Raw genomic sequence first — 16,983 nt, forward strand, 5'->3', positions numbered from 1 at the left:
ATTGGTCGTGACGTGGGAAGGTGAAGTACGCCAAACCGAGGGTTCAGGTAGGCACTTGATCCGCAGGCGCCCTCGTTTTATTTCTAGGACGTACCATTTCTGATCGTCACTTGGGCACACCAAGCAGCGCCAGCCGTATTGTCCTGTAACAAATTGTAAAAATATTTATGTAAAAGAACTGTTATTTATGATTTAAAATCAATGAGGACCGAAGTCAGATCAGTTATAGGTAAATTGACTCAAAGTTAACCGATCGCTAATGTGTCTCTATGCTATATTTATTTTGCACGTCCTCCTTTTATTTGTGAATAAATAGTATCAGCTACACAGACATAAATCGATATCCAATTTGTAGAATGGATTGAATCTAAGTTTTGAAGCTTAGGAAGCTGATTATGATTCATTACTTATTAAAATTAATATGAGCGTTTAGAAATTTATCTTACCTCGTTTGTGCCGCGGATTTTACCCACGGGTTCATTGACTCTTCCGTGGAACTCGTGGGTTGATGGACAGAGTCTGCGACGACGAGAGACGATGGAGAACCTCTTCTCGCATTTATCTCCAGCGAAAATAGATCACCTGCGTAAAGAACAACGTGAAGCATAAGCTTACATGTTCCCCGCACAATATAGAAATTTTCAATTATATTACAGCAACATTGTAATCTTGTGAATTACGGTAAAATATTACAGACATTATAGAGAGACATGCAATTTCAACAATTTGTAGCAATATTAATGATAAAAATATTGTAAAAAATATTACTGCATAATATATGTGTTGCAATCTTGCAGTGATTTCAGGAATGTTTCTGTAATCTTTTTGTGCTGTACAAGTTTTAATTCTTTAATATTAAAAACAATAATTGCCTAAATGTCCAATATATAAAACTGTAAACTTAAAAGATTTTTTATGTGGCAATCGAATCTGCTATATAGTACTGTTTAAATGTAACGAAAAAGTGTAATAATAATTTGCTAAATATTATTAATAAATATCGCTAAATATTAAATTTTGATGCGTATTTTTATCTTAAAATAAAGAAATTTTTATTTTAAATAAAATGCTCGCTATTTTTACGAATATATTTTGCCATGGCGATTAAGAGGTAATAAGATAATAGCATACAAAATATAAGCATAGCATATCTAGCATCAAATATCTAGATCAATGAGAATATTATGTAAACATATCAATATGGAAACTTTATGCTGGATGTTTATTTGGTTCAGATGACTATGCTATGTTATGTTATGCTTATACATTTTGTTTACTATAGTTCTAATTCCTTGTTTACTATAGTTCTAATTCCTATGAGACAGATGAAGAAAATAGGAGAAGTGAAGCATAGTCGTTACCATCACCAACTGGTATCAAGCGCGTAATGTATAATGTTGTGATTATGCTACGTAGGCAGAAACTTGCTACAAAGCTCTACTACAGTCCAAATAGCTAGTCAGAATTTTTTGAACATAATTCGATGAATAATCAAAATGCATAAAAAGTCATAGACAGCACTACACTGTAATTAATAATTTTGAGAATATAAACATGATTATTACATGACAATTTTGAGAATATTAATATCACATGCGCAACTAAAAAAAAAAAAAGAATTGCAACGCCATAATATTTCAGCAAGTAAAATGTTAGCACGGTATCTGAGATAGCAAATTTTATCGAGAACAGATTCTACAAAATGTTTGGAAAAAGATTAACAAAGTGTCAAATACTTTGATGAATCTGTTGGATTTATTGTAATTTGAACAGTTGGCTATCATATTTGATAATTGTATTTTTTTTTATGTTTTCCAAATAAAACTGAGCTGTCGGTCGTCTGTCTCATATACGTACGTTCAAAGACGTAAGGTAGATATGCTGTCGGTTAGCTTTCCTTCTCCTTCTCTTCCTCACCTCCTCATCCGCATTTTCTCTCCACGACCTCGGTCTTCTTCCGTTCGTCGCTATTTTCTGGAAACTGTCGCTCCGAAGAACATGCGCTTTCTTCCGCGCAATCCTTTATTGCGAGGAAGATTCCCAGCTTCTCAAAAACTACACATCAACTTAGGCAGAGCTATCAGCTTTTAATTATAACGCGAGCACAACTTTCTTCGGTGTGAAAACGGGGAATTACAGCGAAAGTTTACTAGACGGTGTTATTGAATTTTTAAGCCACGCCCATCTTATTAGAGTTCGTTGGTAAGAATTTGATAGAGCGACGGCATAAGCTAAACACATATTTCCTGATACAAGACCAACGGATTTCTTCGTCCAAAGGAAACAAAGGAGTCGTGGACGAATCTGACATTTGTCATTCTTGCTGTTTTCACGGACCGTATTTCGCGCTCGTTATTCCTAACTCGTCTTCGGCTAACCTTCTTTTTTAAGTTGTTTTTGGTAAGATCAGTTACGACCGGTTCTTCGGATTTACAGAGTTTCAGTTCATCTTTCTTCTCCTTCTTCTCTAGGGATATAAGCTGTAAAATATGCAATGATCGTTTATTGTTTACTTCGAATTAAAGAAGAAATAACTCCGTTACATAAAATAAAGTTATTCAAATCGGTAAATGAATTTAAAAAAAAGCTAGATCGATACAACATATATTACCGTGACACTACGTCCAGCACCCAGAGTGATCTGCTTGTCGGATTTATTTTTATCTTGACATCGAGAACATTTTGTAGCCATGTAATTTCCGTATGTTTCTATGGTTTGAACAGCACGCGTGCAATTTGCATCTTTAAGTTGATTTTGTACATTTTCCAAGTTCTGTACATCTTCTGGATGTTTATTTTGGCTCATGTTCTTTATTTGATGCATTTGAGAGACAGTTGTCTCTCCATTGTTAGTCTCGCTGACGGTACACTTTGCGCTGATGGTCCGCAGTTCGTTTTCCAACCAGTATGTTCTCTCTGTAAGTCTGTAGTTTTCATCCAATAGCTCCTCCTCCCGCTGTTTAGACAATCGCTTTTCTTGTTCTCGATTCTTTTCAGCTTCCTCATACATTTCAAGTCTCTCTTCAAGATCACGAACGCGCTCCTGATAGGAAGTCAGCTGGACTATCGAATCCATTGTTGACACATCGAAGCAGATCTTAGATGAATCAATCGGATGGAAGACCGGTGTTGTGATCTTAGCCGCTCGTTCCTGAATTCGAGCTCTTAATTCTTGAAGACGCTGCACTTCCTGCAGGAGTTCACCGGACGGTGCTTCCGTTTGAGTACCGCGGCTAGTAAACTCGATGTCGTGCTCTTCTTCATATTCTTTTTCTTCTTCTTCTTCCTCTTCAAAGATACCACTTTCCTGAAGAGTAAGCGGGGGCTTTCGCGGTAACACGGGTGATGTAGATTTTATGGAGTTCATTGTAGCATTTGTGTAGGGTATCACGGTTGCCACGGCACGGCTTCTCTGTTTGTTGGTTGAATGATCCTGAAATATCATTGCATTGTAAAATATAACTGGAAGATACACGAACGATTATTAGCATATCAATAATAATTTTATGTAATAAATAAAAAATTCCTTTCTAATTTTATAATAAGTAAAAATTCTTAAGTGATTAGTTATTTTATTCTTAAGTGATTAGTTATTTATCTGTATTAATTTAAATTAAGCTTGATGCGCAATACGAAACGAAAGCTCACCTTGTTCGTATGAACAGGTTCTGGTGAAACGATACCGCTGTCCACCGTATCGGGAGTATCTTTGCGTATAGGTATTTCTTCCATTTCGAGCAATCGAAATTCCAGCAGCTCATTTTGCTCTCGTATCTCCGAAAGCTCCACCAAAAGTGTAGCTTCTCGTTCCTCAGCAGCTCGAAGCTTATCATTCAACTCACTTAATTCTTTGTCACGATCAGCACATCTCTATGAAATGCAAAAGCCTTTATAAAACTTTCAGGTATGCAATATTATAAGCTAAAAATTCTTCATGTATTCCTAGATTATAATCCATCTTTTATTATAAGTATCAATTATAATGCAAATGAAAAGAAATTGCCAAGAATTATACGTCTATTGTATTATAATTAATCGTCAAGGATTATACACCATTATACACCAATTATATTACAATTATAAATTTTACCTCTTGCAAGAGTGCTTTCTCCAAGTCGCAAATTTGAATTCTGGCATGCGATAGCTCGCGTTGCTCTTTAAGAAGCCTTGATTGTAGATCCTCGATCTCGATAAGAACGGCTTCATATGCTTCTCTAGTGACACCATTGCCTTGCCACTGACCATAGCCCCCAGGTTGTGGCGACATCGAGGATGGGGCACTCGATAGAGCACTGTCATCATCTTCATGATCCTCCTCATCATCCACTTCAGCCACTGGTTCTAACTCTAGCCACTGTTTATAAAATTCCTCCTTCCTCTTCTTGTTGGATAATTGCTCCAACTTTCTCTCTCTTTCCTTAAATAATACATAAAAATATCCGATTTTATTTTTCAAATTTAGTTTCTACTAGAATGATTGATTTTATTAGTACGCAAATTTTTAATTCGCTCAATATAATCTATTATCTTTTTTTCATATTAAGATGTCTATACTCTTATTTGATGTTTTTTTTTTAATTTGCAGATTTAAGGTTGAAATATCTTTCTTTCAAATTAATGATATTAATTATAGTATATTACGAGTCTTCAAAATTTATGAGAAAAATAAAAAATTATATTTTTCAATTCATATTTCTTAATTTCAATTCATACTTCCTAAAAAAAATTACCTTAACTGCCTGTCTAAGTATTTCGATGACTTCCTGCTGTTCAAGCGCGAGTTCACGAAGGCGCTCGACCTCAATTTCATTTATGGCTCTGTTGGATTCTATTGCGCGCATATATGACCTCACCTTAAACGATACCCCACCTTAATTCTTATTATGTCATTATACACTTTTATCGCGAGATATGAGAGATATTGTGAGAAATATGATAATAAATAATCACTTACCTATATCTACAACTCAATATAATTGAAATATTAATAGATTTATACAGAAAAATAATTAAAGTAATTTTGCATCAGATCAGGTGAAATTTTTTCTTATAATTTTTATATGAATTGGAACATTTTTCAGAAATACTCAGAACTATTCGGAAAGTTTACATCTTCTCTCAGAATTTTTCACACAAGTGAATTCTGAAATATTCTGAGAAGAAATATTTCTTATACAATAATTTTTTAAAAATATTTTTTAATTAGATTTAATAGATTTTATAACATTTCATCAGAAATTATACTTACAAAAAAATCTTAGAAATCTTACGATATTTCATAATTGTATATAGAAAATTCTGAGAAACAATGTAGATTTTCTGAGAAGTGTTCCAATTTTATAAAAAAATGTGAGAAAATTATAAAATTCTGAGAAAAATTTTTGCCAAGGAACTATTTGTATCAGAATTATTTAAAAAATTACTCATTATATATAATTATGCGTTAAAGAATAACGAACCATGTGATCATCGTCTTTGAGATTTTTTTTCTCTATGCGAGATGCTGACTGTATCGGTCGGTTTCCCTCGTTCTCCCGTAACTTCCGCATCTGTAATATCAAAATAATTAATCACAAGTTATTCTGGTAGATAGATACATCAAAGATTCTGTGTTTTCTTTCGTTAAAAATCACAAAATCTGATAAAAATTATTTTTTAAGCAGCAAAATTAAATGTCAAAGTTAAAATAAGAGGAAAAAGTTCCGCAATTAACTTCTACGGAAATTATTAAATTAATTTTATGAATGATATTATTTTTAAACATATTTTAATTACAATTATTTTCCAACATTGTCTCATCGATATCATATTTAATTGCGAGGAACATAAAAAAAAATCATTGAATTTTCAAAGGAAGGAGCATAATAATGTGGCTTTCTTTCAAAGCCAGCAAAATTACATTATTTTTCTTGGCGTTCTTCGGAAGGAAGTAGCAGAAACCTATCGCGATCGTTTCAGTGAATTCAGTCTTCTGGATGAACGTCACGGTCCGATACGACATATGTGCAACGAGTCGGGAAGCCGCGAAAGGAAGGCGAGAGAAAGAGAGAAAAGTAGACGCGAGTTGCGTTGCAACGATTGGATTACAGAGAGTCCTGAGAGTCTGGGTGGACCGTTAGCTTGGCCCCCTGACATACAGCCGCGCAAGTCTCTTCCTCCCTCTTTCACGTCTCGCGGTTTCCTTCCTTCTCAGGTGATATCAATGTGCAGCGTGTGTATAGTACACACGAACGTACGAGATGCGCCGAGAGAGCTGATTGCACCTTGCACACTTGCCGTACGCACGATGATGCACTTTGCGCCATATATGTAAATTGTTGGACACGCGCGCTCGTTACACCGGCTCGTTTCTTCTCTCTTTGGGCCAGGGGGATCGACTATATCGGATATAAGACATATTGGGACAGGTGAAACGAGCGCGTCACGCGTTACCGTTATCCGCGCTTCGCCACTCGTCTCATCTTGTTTTGTCCCGACGTTTTCTTATATTTATTCGACATCTGCCGTACAGTTATCGGACATGCGTTGAAAGCAATTTCCACAATCATTAGCAATGATCACAGAAGTATTTAATTAACGCTATTTTCCAAAATGTTGCGGATATTTCACTCGTAACAATTTTATTCGATTCTCTTCGATTTTTATATAATAATAATTATATATTTATTGATAGCAATAATTAAAATGTTCCAATAAATTAGTAATTAATAAATACTGATAAAAAATTGGATCTCTTTTCTAAGTAAAAACATGATCTATTTTTTTTTTTTAGATATCAAGAGAGATACCAAGACATTAATTTTTGAAAAATGGAGAAATCATATTGTTTCACATCACGAATCTCGGAAAAATTAATTATTTATGGATATCTAATAACTCCTCTAAAATTTCTTCACGTATTAATTAAGTCGTTAAGTAGAAAAATGATTATATGTAAATTATGTTTTTCCTATAGTTATTTGTTGCAGCATTTTTTTCTATAACTGCGGAAAAATTGAAATTAAAAAAAGAAATTTGAACCGTTATATAATATGACGATTAAGAAGCTAGAAGAAATATAAATAACCTTTATTTTTATCTATTTATTATTATTTTATTTTTTATTTATATTGCTCTATTCATATATTATCCAATTATTGTATATATAATGACTTGGATTTTTTTAATATTCAGAATATTAAAATTCTTTTCACACACACACACACACACACACACACACACACACACACACACACACACACACACACATACACACACAAAATTTAATATCTATATATAATAGACATTCACATTTCTAGAAGTTCTATATATGTAATGCAGTGGAATATATCTATTTATATATTCGTACACTCTGTAAACAGGTTAAATTTAGGATATCTTATGAGAATCTTGTTTGCGGCATCTTAATTCAATCTGTACCATTTCATACAGTACCTAATCTCACTTTCACCGATCGTCTCCCACCCCCGCTTATGATCTCGTAATCCGTCCGCGTGTTTCTCGGATGGCTTGCGTATTTCTAATGTATTATGGTCTATTAAAGATCAACGAAACTTCCTTATAGAACACGCAATCCATCAATCAAGATTTACGTACTGAATTACTTTATTCGTTTATTTCATTCGAGAGTATAAGATAGTTTTATTCTTTTATGCAGTTTATAAAGAACTCCTTCCATAAAAATGTAAAACATTTTTTTATCTTGTAAATATAATTTTAATTCTGCAAATATATAATATTGTATATATAATATTGTATAATATACAAAATTCCAAATTTTGAAGCATATAAAACTAATTATCAATATAAATTATTTAATTTTAACATTAAAGATGATTTTATTGATGTATCTAAAAAAATTTAGCTGGATACATACAGATCTGAAAATAATTTTGGACTATTAAAATAATTATGGATACGAATCACAAGTATAATGAGCGATACTACAAAAAGTTAATATTCTAGCCACTTCAATTTGAGCGTTCTGTATAATTATTTAAATGATTCAACAAAATTATTTTTAGATTTATATGTATTTAAATTTTTTATTTCAAAATTTGATACTTCGAAATGTCTTTTTTATGAAAAAAATGTACAACAAAACTCTATTTTTTTTTTGAACCAGCAAAGAATTCTAAAAATTACAATCTTTTTGAATACGTAGCGTTTGAAACAATATATTAAATTCCTTGCAATTTCGATTAAATTAAAATAAAATTTTTAGAATAAAATAAGATTTCAAAAATGGTAGTTCTACGACATATATATTTTTTTCAATATGTTCACGATAACATAACGCTCACTTATGATTTATTATTACATTCGATTCTTGCCAAGCCTTCGTACGCTGTCTGTCGCGCTCGAAGCGCGACTTTCGCTCTCATTGTCAGCTTTACTCGCGCTCGCCGACCCGCATATAAAATCGAAATGTCCGCGTTATCGAAGGACGTGCCGTGGGTGCCAAACACACCTACTACAACATATAACGTATCGTCCTTCCTATGCATGCTCGTTACTTCTTATTAAGAGAGGAAGTTGCTAATTACACTGTGGTGCACGCCCACCGTTCAGGTATTATTAATATCATGACCGCAACGATTGGATTGGAATTACATAGCACCGCGTGTAGACGTGAGACTACGTAAGCGCGCATCTCAGTGCATCTCTCCCACGCCGTCGAGGTCTTTCATGCATCTGTACAGATGAACATCGTGTTTGTGGTCTGACCACGAACTTGGACTTCGATCATCCCTCAGATCTTCTTAACGACGATTATCGATTACCTTCTTAAAAAAAAAAAAAAAAGAATGATTAAACCTCCTCATACAGCACAAATCTCCGAGGGACATCCTAAAGGTATCCAGAGAATATCCTAAAGATGTTCTTCGGATAAAATGTGTGTTGTATGGACCTATCTTCTAAAAGATCCTGACTCATCAGCTGAGATACAGCGGTAAAGATATCGAGGTGCGCCAAATGTCACGAAGATTCTTGGAAGCGTAACTTTATCGTAGTTCCTCGCGAAAAAAAGGATATAGAAAAATGGCTTTGCCGGATCTCTCTCTCTCTCGATCATTCGTCTTATAGCCCGCGCGGATTTCTTTATAAAGTCAAGGATTAAGGAGGCGAGGTTGAGCGAAGGTGTTGTTAAGTAGGTACATAGAGAAACCGCGACGGCGATCCTCGAGGTGATCCGGTCCGGTGGTAACGTGACCGCGGGCTCGATTGCACGCTAATATATGTGTGCTCTTATGCACCGATGTATCACGACTCGCGCTCGTATCTTTGCGGTTGCTGGGGGATGAGGGGGATGGTGGGAAGGAAGATTGGGAACTTTCTTCTGTGAAGTAGCTCACCGAGAGTGGCTGGTATCGCTGGTATCGTTAGTTGTCGAGAAGGTACTTGCCTACTGGCGCCGCGCCGTCGTCATTTTCGTCCCGAGAGTATTTCCCGCTGATTCTTGAAGGCTCAAGATAGAATCAAAGGGAGAACTCGCGTGCAGGTCGTTCCACTTGCAATCGAGACGAAGCGAGGAAGCGCATCCGGTGAAATAACAGCTCTGTTTGGAGCCGGTATCGCGACGGATCGCTGCCGCCTTTCTCTCTCTCTCTCTCTCTCTCTCTCTCTCGTCTCTTTCTCTCTCTCTCTCTTTTTTTTACGCGTCGCGGAGTCATTGAAATTCATCCCGCGTGCCGCCTCAAAGGAGGACAATGGTAGATAGTTAAGTGCTTAAGGCATACTTACGTGTCCGCTCGTGCCTACACGCGCAAGTATCCGCTTTGGATATGCTGCGAGCGGACACATTTCAATGGATTTGCGAATTTACTTAAAATTAGTCTTAGATTAGTTTTACGTAAATTATATATTATAGATATTGATTATTTTTTAATCTAAATATCCAAACTTTGTTACTTCGTTCTTGCGAAATCGCGAACATTTTTCATTTCGATTGTTTGAAATTAATTTTTGAGAAGCTAGCTAATTAAAAATTAAACTGTATGATGTAATAAAATGCTATTCTATTTTAAAAGCACTTTTCTTTTCTATAGAAGAATAGTATTGAAACGTATATGTTTATTAATTCAGGTAAATCAAGTATTTATATATTCCCAGATGATCCCCAGATGAATAATAAGTTCCAACGCGTTTATACACGCAATCACTATGATTCTCCATACATAATAAATATGATGAAAACTACTATTATGACTCTTCACGAAAGGATTAACGGTTAGCACAATATATTATACAATGTATCGTACAGGCTACATTAATATGATATATTATTAGACTAATATATTTATATATTTATGTATATTGTCCTTTATTTGTAAACATATTAAGAATCTGTTTTTTATTTCAATCCTTTTTATTTAAAACTTTTTATTTAAAATTCCTACAATATTAAATAATACAGCACATTGTCGGCAATTTGTGTAATAGTTCTTGTAATAACTTGGTAACGACTGCCAATTAACGGAAAACTAATTTTAAGTATATAGGAACATAAAACTAAGTAGGAATCTTAAAGAGAATACCTACTTTCAGCTAATTGCTCTTATTATTAGATACTATACAAGAACCGTGCTGGTTCAATTGTGTATGGCTAACTGGAGCCACTTTTTATTCCGCAAAATGATTTGACAAAATAATTCAATTATGGGAATTATTGTTACAATCGTACGACATATTCATTTCTGCTATTTTTTTTTCTCTCTCGCATCGTGACCCGCATCACGAGATTGTTCCCACGGTACGTCGACGACACGCAACTTATGTCGATTTCCCTGGGAACGCGATTGACTACACTCTATTCGCGTTCTACTCAGGGACAAGAGAAGGCGCCAGTGAAACTGGAATAAGAGCGTAAAAATATTTAATCTCGATGATTGCTGTAGGTTTAATCGCAGTCAATTGCTCACACAGAATAATAGTGAAAATATTTGTAGGAATCCTAAGTAATGTCTATACCCTTAAAAATTTAATACTGATCAATTCAATACTAAAAAGCAGTAATTAAGTATTTAATTTGAATATTAAAAGCACTGTTGCTGATCTTTAATATTTTAAATAAGCAATAAATTATTTATTTGAAATATCCTTTAATATTAAATTGGCCAATATTAGATTTCTTTAAGTACATTATTCGCAATATTTTTAATTTGTGAATTATATCTCTATAATAGAATCTAATTATTATTTTATTTTATTTTCTGCTTACATTTTTTACTTTTTATTATTACTAGGATTATATTCGTTGCTTTAATATTTTCTTATTTCGCTTTATTTGCAATTTTTTTAAATTAAAATTTGGCGATTTTTAATAAATAAATATTATTTAAATAATAAGTAAGAAAAAAATTAAAAATACTATTTGTGTGTTAATGTACAATTATTGGTTATTATTATTAGTAAGTATTTTTTAATATCATAGCGATTAATTTACATGATGACAAAACTAAATTAAAAGCATTTTCATCATAACAAATTATACTCGAAAAAAACTATTGTCATACAGAATTGAAATGTATAATTTTATCGCATCGTCAATCAACATAATTTATTAAAAAATAATTTGTTGATAAAAAAATTACTGAAAGTTTCTTTAACGATGTTCCTAATAAGGATGCTCTTTCATAACATTGCTTTAACGATGAATCCTTATAATGTCATTACATATGTGCAGTGAAAATTTTCACTATAATGATTTCTCATATGCGATGAACACATAGGTGAAAGCTTCTTATAGTAGCTGTTTGTAGCGTAAAGGTTAAAAATTATAATTGCCAATTCTTTCTCTCTTACTTTTCTATGTGAGTGACACTTTAAAGTATAAAATTTAAAATCAAATTTATAATTGTCAATCTCTCTCCTTTATCTTTTTTTTTTTTTAAAGTAACACTTTAGAATATAATATCTATAATCGCTCCGTAAATGATTAATTCATTTAAGGGAAGCTACAATTTCGCGTTGAACGTAACGGAAACCAATGGATAATCACGTGTAAATGAGAGAGGAAACAAGGGAGACGCAGATCGTAATCCTTACCTCGTTCCACGCGAACCCCATGAAGCGCACGTTGATGTTGAGAATTCATATAACGGGCGTGAAAGGGGGAATACCGGGATGTCGGTATACGCCGGTATCCCTAGTAAACGATACACAGAGAGATTCTGCAAATCCCTCGATCGTGTGTCACACCCGAGGCACGCACGGAAAAGTGGTGGCGGACACGTCGCGTCGGAAGAATGGTGCGCGCACGGCCGACGTCTAGACCAGACTGAAGCGAGCCACCTCCGATAATCGCGGGGGCCTTCTACGCTACCTGTGTACGGAGTTGCGAGCGCGGACCCGTTCCTCTCTTCCATTCCATTCGGAAAGTTACAGGCGTATCTACGGTTTGCTGACCTGGCAGGAACTTAAGCCCGAGACACAATGAAACGTAAGATTAGGATCATAACTGCTCCCTCTTTCCTCTCCTCCCTCCCACCTTCCTCGTCAAAGGGTGTGACGCGAGACAATGCGCTCGTGTACCTTCCTATGTGTCATCTTCATGTCACACTCTCATACCTGTGTGATTTGAACAATTTGCTAATTTAGCGTTTAATTAAGACAGAATTTTCTTGGAAAGAAAAAGAATGAATGAATTTTTGTTATCGGTAGCTTTCATTATTATTCTTGATATTAAAAGAAATAACACTTAAGCAGCTTTCCAATAAGGGTTGTTAGGTCGTGTATGTTTCTCTTCGCGAAAGGAGAGTGTTTCTTAAAGAGAGAGTATATATTAGATTTGAGATTGAGATTGGAAATTGAAAAGTCTCGAGATGAAGAGAATGAAACATTTCTCCTGTTTCCATTTCTTCTTTTTAGATCAGAGTTCACGAAACCGTTGCCAAAGAAAAGAAAGCTTTTTTATCGCTTTTACCGCTTTTACTGTAGATCTCGCGCTACCGTTAGCTAGCTCGATTAAGCGGCGATAAGATGGGAAAGGGTGTCAATTATATTGTGCGGCGCATAACTACAACCTTTTAGCTGCGACCGCTCGCTCGCATGGCCTTTAAGTTCCTTTAAGATGACGAAGACGCGTATAATACACAATGCACGGATCGCGCGGGTCGTCTTGCGATGTGACCCGGTACGTTGACCCGGTGATATCACGATATCTGAGTACCTTCGGCTAAAAGCGAACCATCAAGATATGAAATATCCCTTGGATTCAGCGATTCGTAATGGCTTCGTTGAATCATTAAACGCTTCGACGAAAGTGAAGACCGCTGTCCGAAAAGTAGCGACTAACTGTTGTCAGCGCATCTTTCTTGGAGCATGTCCAAATATCTAAGATGCTTAAACGGTGCGGTATCGTTTTAAGCGCACTTCGGTATCGCTGCACATAATGGTTCATTAACCCTCCATCGCATCAGCGAGTCATCATACTTTATAGCTTTGCGTTTAATGACGTAATTCTAATGACTAATGACTTCTTTTAGTACTTCTCTGACAAAGAAAAAAAGTAAATAGGACACAGAGTAACTTCTGGTTTATAAGATATTCTTTAAAAATGATATTTAACACAAGTACTGTTATTATGACAGATGGCAGTTTTAAGAAATCAAGTATATACTGAGTCGCTGATTTTAACTCTGAACGAATCGAGTGTCCATGTCAAAGATTTCTAGGAACTTGATGCTGTATAAACTTACATCGGAAGTCACACGATATGATAATCGCGTGCACCGGTCCTCAGGGTGAACCGTTGGATTGTTCACACGACGGTTCTTTACCGTCGCGCATATCTGAGAACGAATGAAATAAGGAAGAATTCAGAGTGAGATATCTGACAAGAATGAGACAAAAGAGACTATTGATATTTATTTCGTGATAAACGATCAAACAGATGTAATGTGCTGTAAATAATTCAATATTTAAAGTGAATATTATTAGATTGAAAGTATTGAAAATATAAATATTATCTTATTTATAATGTTTCTGGACTTTTTTCAAAAGTAGTAGAATCATTAAAAAAATTTCTATGAATAAATACATGTGATATACAATAGAATGTTCTATATATAGGTCATGTTTTAACTCTGTGATCAAATTGGAATTAACTTTTACTAAAATGTGGAAAGTCTATAAATAGTGAAAACAGAATAATTATAAGCGATTGAAAACAAGAAGCTTTTAAAAAGATAAGTTTATAAATTCGATTTATAAAGTTTATAAATTTCATTAATAAATGTATTTAATGTTCTCGACAATGTTTCTTCCAAAATTGATGTATCTTTTTCATCACAAAAATATTATGATACGATATTAACAGTAATGAATTAAATAATAAAAGATTTTGGCAAATTTTAAATATATAAATGCCAATCTTATTTAACTTTACAAAATATTATTCAACTTGATATTTATAACATTTAATTTTAATTAAATGAATATTAGATAAAATTTCGATTTGAAATCAACTTATGACACTTAATTTTGAATTAAAATCTTAAAATATAATATGCATTTATTACAATTTATTTAAACAAAAAACTAATTTTCAACAAAACTAATATCGTACATACAATTTATCTAAGTAGCTATTTTTGAAGGCTTTGCATTATACAAAATTAGAAATAAAGATCGAGATTGAGATCGAGATTGAGATTAAATTTAACCAATCAGAAAAAAGAAAACCAATATCAATGGACCTTTCTTTGATTGATCAAATTCGATCTCAGTTTCTAGTCTGATACGAACATTAGAGATCCTGATATTTTAAAATACCAGATTTTACGTATCGTATTCGCGATATATCTCGCGGAAGCGGAAACACGGTAGATAAATGCAAATACTCACCATCTCTTGTTCCGCCGGCGCCAACTTTCGACGTTTCAAGAGCTTCGACAGCTTCTCAATCTCTCGGCTCTTGCCACGCAGCTCATCCATCTGCAAAAATCCGCAAAACTCGTTTGAATGCGGCGGATCTCTCGCGCGTGGACACGTATGGCGAAAGTTGCAATGAGAAAAATTAACATCGCCAGCGATCGCGACGAAGAATGGGATACACAGCGATGACGAAGGGGAGGGGCAGCGATCGGTCCCTTTCGTACCGCTTTCGAGCTCTCACCTCGTCCCACCGCGTTCAGTCAGGCTTGTCAGGCCCCGGGGGCCTTTTTGCCTTCACCTTGTCTGTACAGGTGTGGGATGAGAGAAACGCCGCGTTATCCATCGATGTCTCTAAGCATTCACGGTGTTCGCACGTACGAGCGCGTGCTTTTTGTTCCGGTTGCACACGATAGCAATACATGATTTCTGAGAACGATGAATCATTTGGCGACCGGAAGTCTTAAATCAATTATTACCATGATCGGATTACGATCGGAACGTGACGGCCGTATACATAAACGAGCGCCGCGTCAGTTGATAATCCCTCGAACGGCATTTTCGTTTCAAAACAATGAAACCTACAATTGAATTCGTTCAATTCTTAGCGTTAAAATATTCGATTCACTTTAAATATTTTAAATTTGATTTAAAAATCCAAAAGAGTCTATTTTACCTTCTTATAATTACCATTTTAAATAGATGATCAGTTATTATTAAAATTATCCCATGAATTTGATGCTCAAATTAATTTTTATTAGGCTTCCATTAAATAAATGAGATTCATAATTCTTCATTTTTGGCCCCATATGCCAAAACCGACTTAGTTTCCTTTCATTATCTCCGATATTTGGCTGCTTGCCAAGAATCAGGTCGCGATCGTATTAGTCTACGCTGGCAATGCGGTAGACAACATTACTGCACGATTTCAACCGCAATGTAGTGGCATGCTAGGAAGCGGGAAGTATCTCCCCGAGTTACACGGCGTGCCGATAGGAATAAATATATTAGAATTAAATATAGCGTCTGATGCGGACGCGGTAACGCGGTAGAAATTAGACATAGCTTGAAATAAATCGTTGGATGTAAGTTTTCATTCATTATACATATAACTGTCGCATTACTTTACAAATGAAACTAAAACAAAATTAATCCTTCGTGATTAGAGAAAGAAATCATTAAAATATTTTTTTTTATTTTGATATGTTTGAAATAACAGAATAAAAAAAAAAACTAAAAAATTCACTCTCGTAAAAATTCACAATTTTTTATAGCGATTTGTCGAATTATTTACTTATATCAACATCGAAAGGATTAAATTTAAAAAAATCAGTTATTTAAACTAATATTTCGAGAAGATACATAATTTTCCATATTTATTGCTGCACGTACGATTTGCCCTATAATTTGCAAATTGTTGAATCACATCCGAAATTCCGGGGCAAGAATGTATAGCGTGGGAAACGCGCGATCATTTTGAGTAATCGCACAGCAAGGGGCATTCTTTTTCGTCGATGCCTATGGCAAACTGTTCGCCGTGTTGGTAAAACTTTTGTCCGAATAAGCGTCCGACCGGACTGCTGCATTTTGGACAAACCCTTTTCTAGTGCAGACCAATACCGCAGGGCATAATTTTTTAATAAGCATCTTCGAAGAGTCTCGTGCTGACGCTAGCGCTCTCGTATTCGTGAAGGAGGATATTTTTACGTGCCCGACTGGTGAATCGCCCTCAGCGATATTATTCGCTATTCTTGCTTCGAGCGACGTCACGGCCGTATAATTATTAAGAGCTATTAAGCCATTTATTGATACTTTCGATATCTAAATTATTTACCATTTTTATAGCTTCGCTGCGAAGTGATTTTCGCAATGCGGAAAGTTCAGCTTCGTGATTTTCCCGTTGAGCTCGTATCTCAGCGATGCGAGTTTTCTCGGCATTTAAAGCGATCTAAATGTAAAAATATCTCTTATAAGTGAGAACTATATCATAAAAAGAATGACGTTTATTGTGAACGTAATAAATCAATGATAAACTTGTTAAAATAAATCAGAAATAAATAGAAATATATATCGGAAATATATAATGTAATTGTAAATATATATATATAT

At 34.6% G+C, this 16,983-nt stretch overlaps 2 protein-coding genes across 5 annotated transcripts in view; both read right to left on the reverse strand.

The window, feature by feature from the left end:
• Positions 1-80: 80 nt before the first annotated feature.
• Positions 81-16,983, reverse strand: part of LOC108691016 (janus kinase and microtubule-interacting protein 3) — a 19,954-nt gene continuing 3,051 nt past the window's right edge. The window contains exons 5-15 of one of the 4 annotated variants that reach the window (XM_018198624.1): positions 16,709-16,822; positions 14,848-14,937; positions 13,701-13,793; positions 5,460-5,549; positions 4,731-4,853; positions 4,091-4,417; positions 3,649-3,870; positions 2,612-3,433; positions 1,858-2,480; positions 447-582; positions 81-143 (exon numbers count right to left, since the gene is read on the reverse strand). In XM_018198624.1, coding sequence (XP_018054113.1) covers positions 2,232-2,480; positions 2,612-3,433; positions 3,649-3,870; positions 4,091-4,417; positions 4,731-4,853; positions 5,460-5,549; positions 13,701-13,793; positions 14,848-14,937; positions 16,709-16,822 — 2,130 coding nt within the window. In that variant the 3' untranslated portion in view covers positions 81-143; positions 447-582; positions 1,858-2,231. The remainder of the gene's footprint in view (positions 144-446; positions 583-1,857; positions 2,481-2,611; positions 3,434-3,648; positions 3,871-4,090; positions 4,418-4,730; positions 4,854-5,459; positions 5,550-13,700; positions 13,794-14,847; positions 14,938-16,708; positions 16,823-16,983) is intronic. The other 3 variants (XM_018198626.1, XM_018198623.1, XM_018198625.1) reach the window with 3 other exon arrangements.
• LOC108691018 lies at positions 10,784-12,566 on the reverse strand. Its single transcript, XM_018198627.1, has 2 exons — positions 12,049-12,566; positions 10,784-10,853 (listed from the first exon to the last, which is right to left on the reverse strand). Exons 1-2 carry the CDS (start codon positions 12,366-12,368, stop codon positions 10,826-10,828), a joined length of 348 nt encoding a protein of 115 aa, XP_018054116.1. The 5' UTR covers positions 12,369-12,566; the 3' UTR covers positions 10,784-10,825.

The sequence above is a fragment of the Atta colombica genome, unplaced genomic scaffold, assembly GCF_001594045.1.
Source record: "Atta colombica isolate Treedump-2 unplaced genomic scaffold, Acol1.0 scaffold38, whole genome shotgun sequence".
Lineage (NCBI taxonomy): Eukaryota > Metazoa > Arthropoda > Insecta > Hymenoptera > Formicidae > Atta > Atta colombica.

What these genes read in the sequence shown, in the direction of transcription:
- LOC108691018 (XM_018198627.1), bottom strand. Translation starts at nt 12,368, where the DNA reads ATGGAAGAGAGGAACGGGTCCGCGCTCGCAACTCCGTACACAGGTAGC. An exon ending in TGGGGTTCGCGTGGAACGAG is followed by an intron (nt 10,854 to 12,048) that starts GTAAGGATTACG and finishes CTCTTATTCCAG; the next exon opens with TTTCACTGGCGCCTTCTCTT.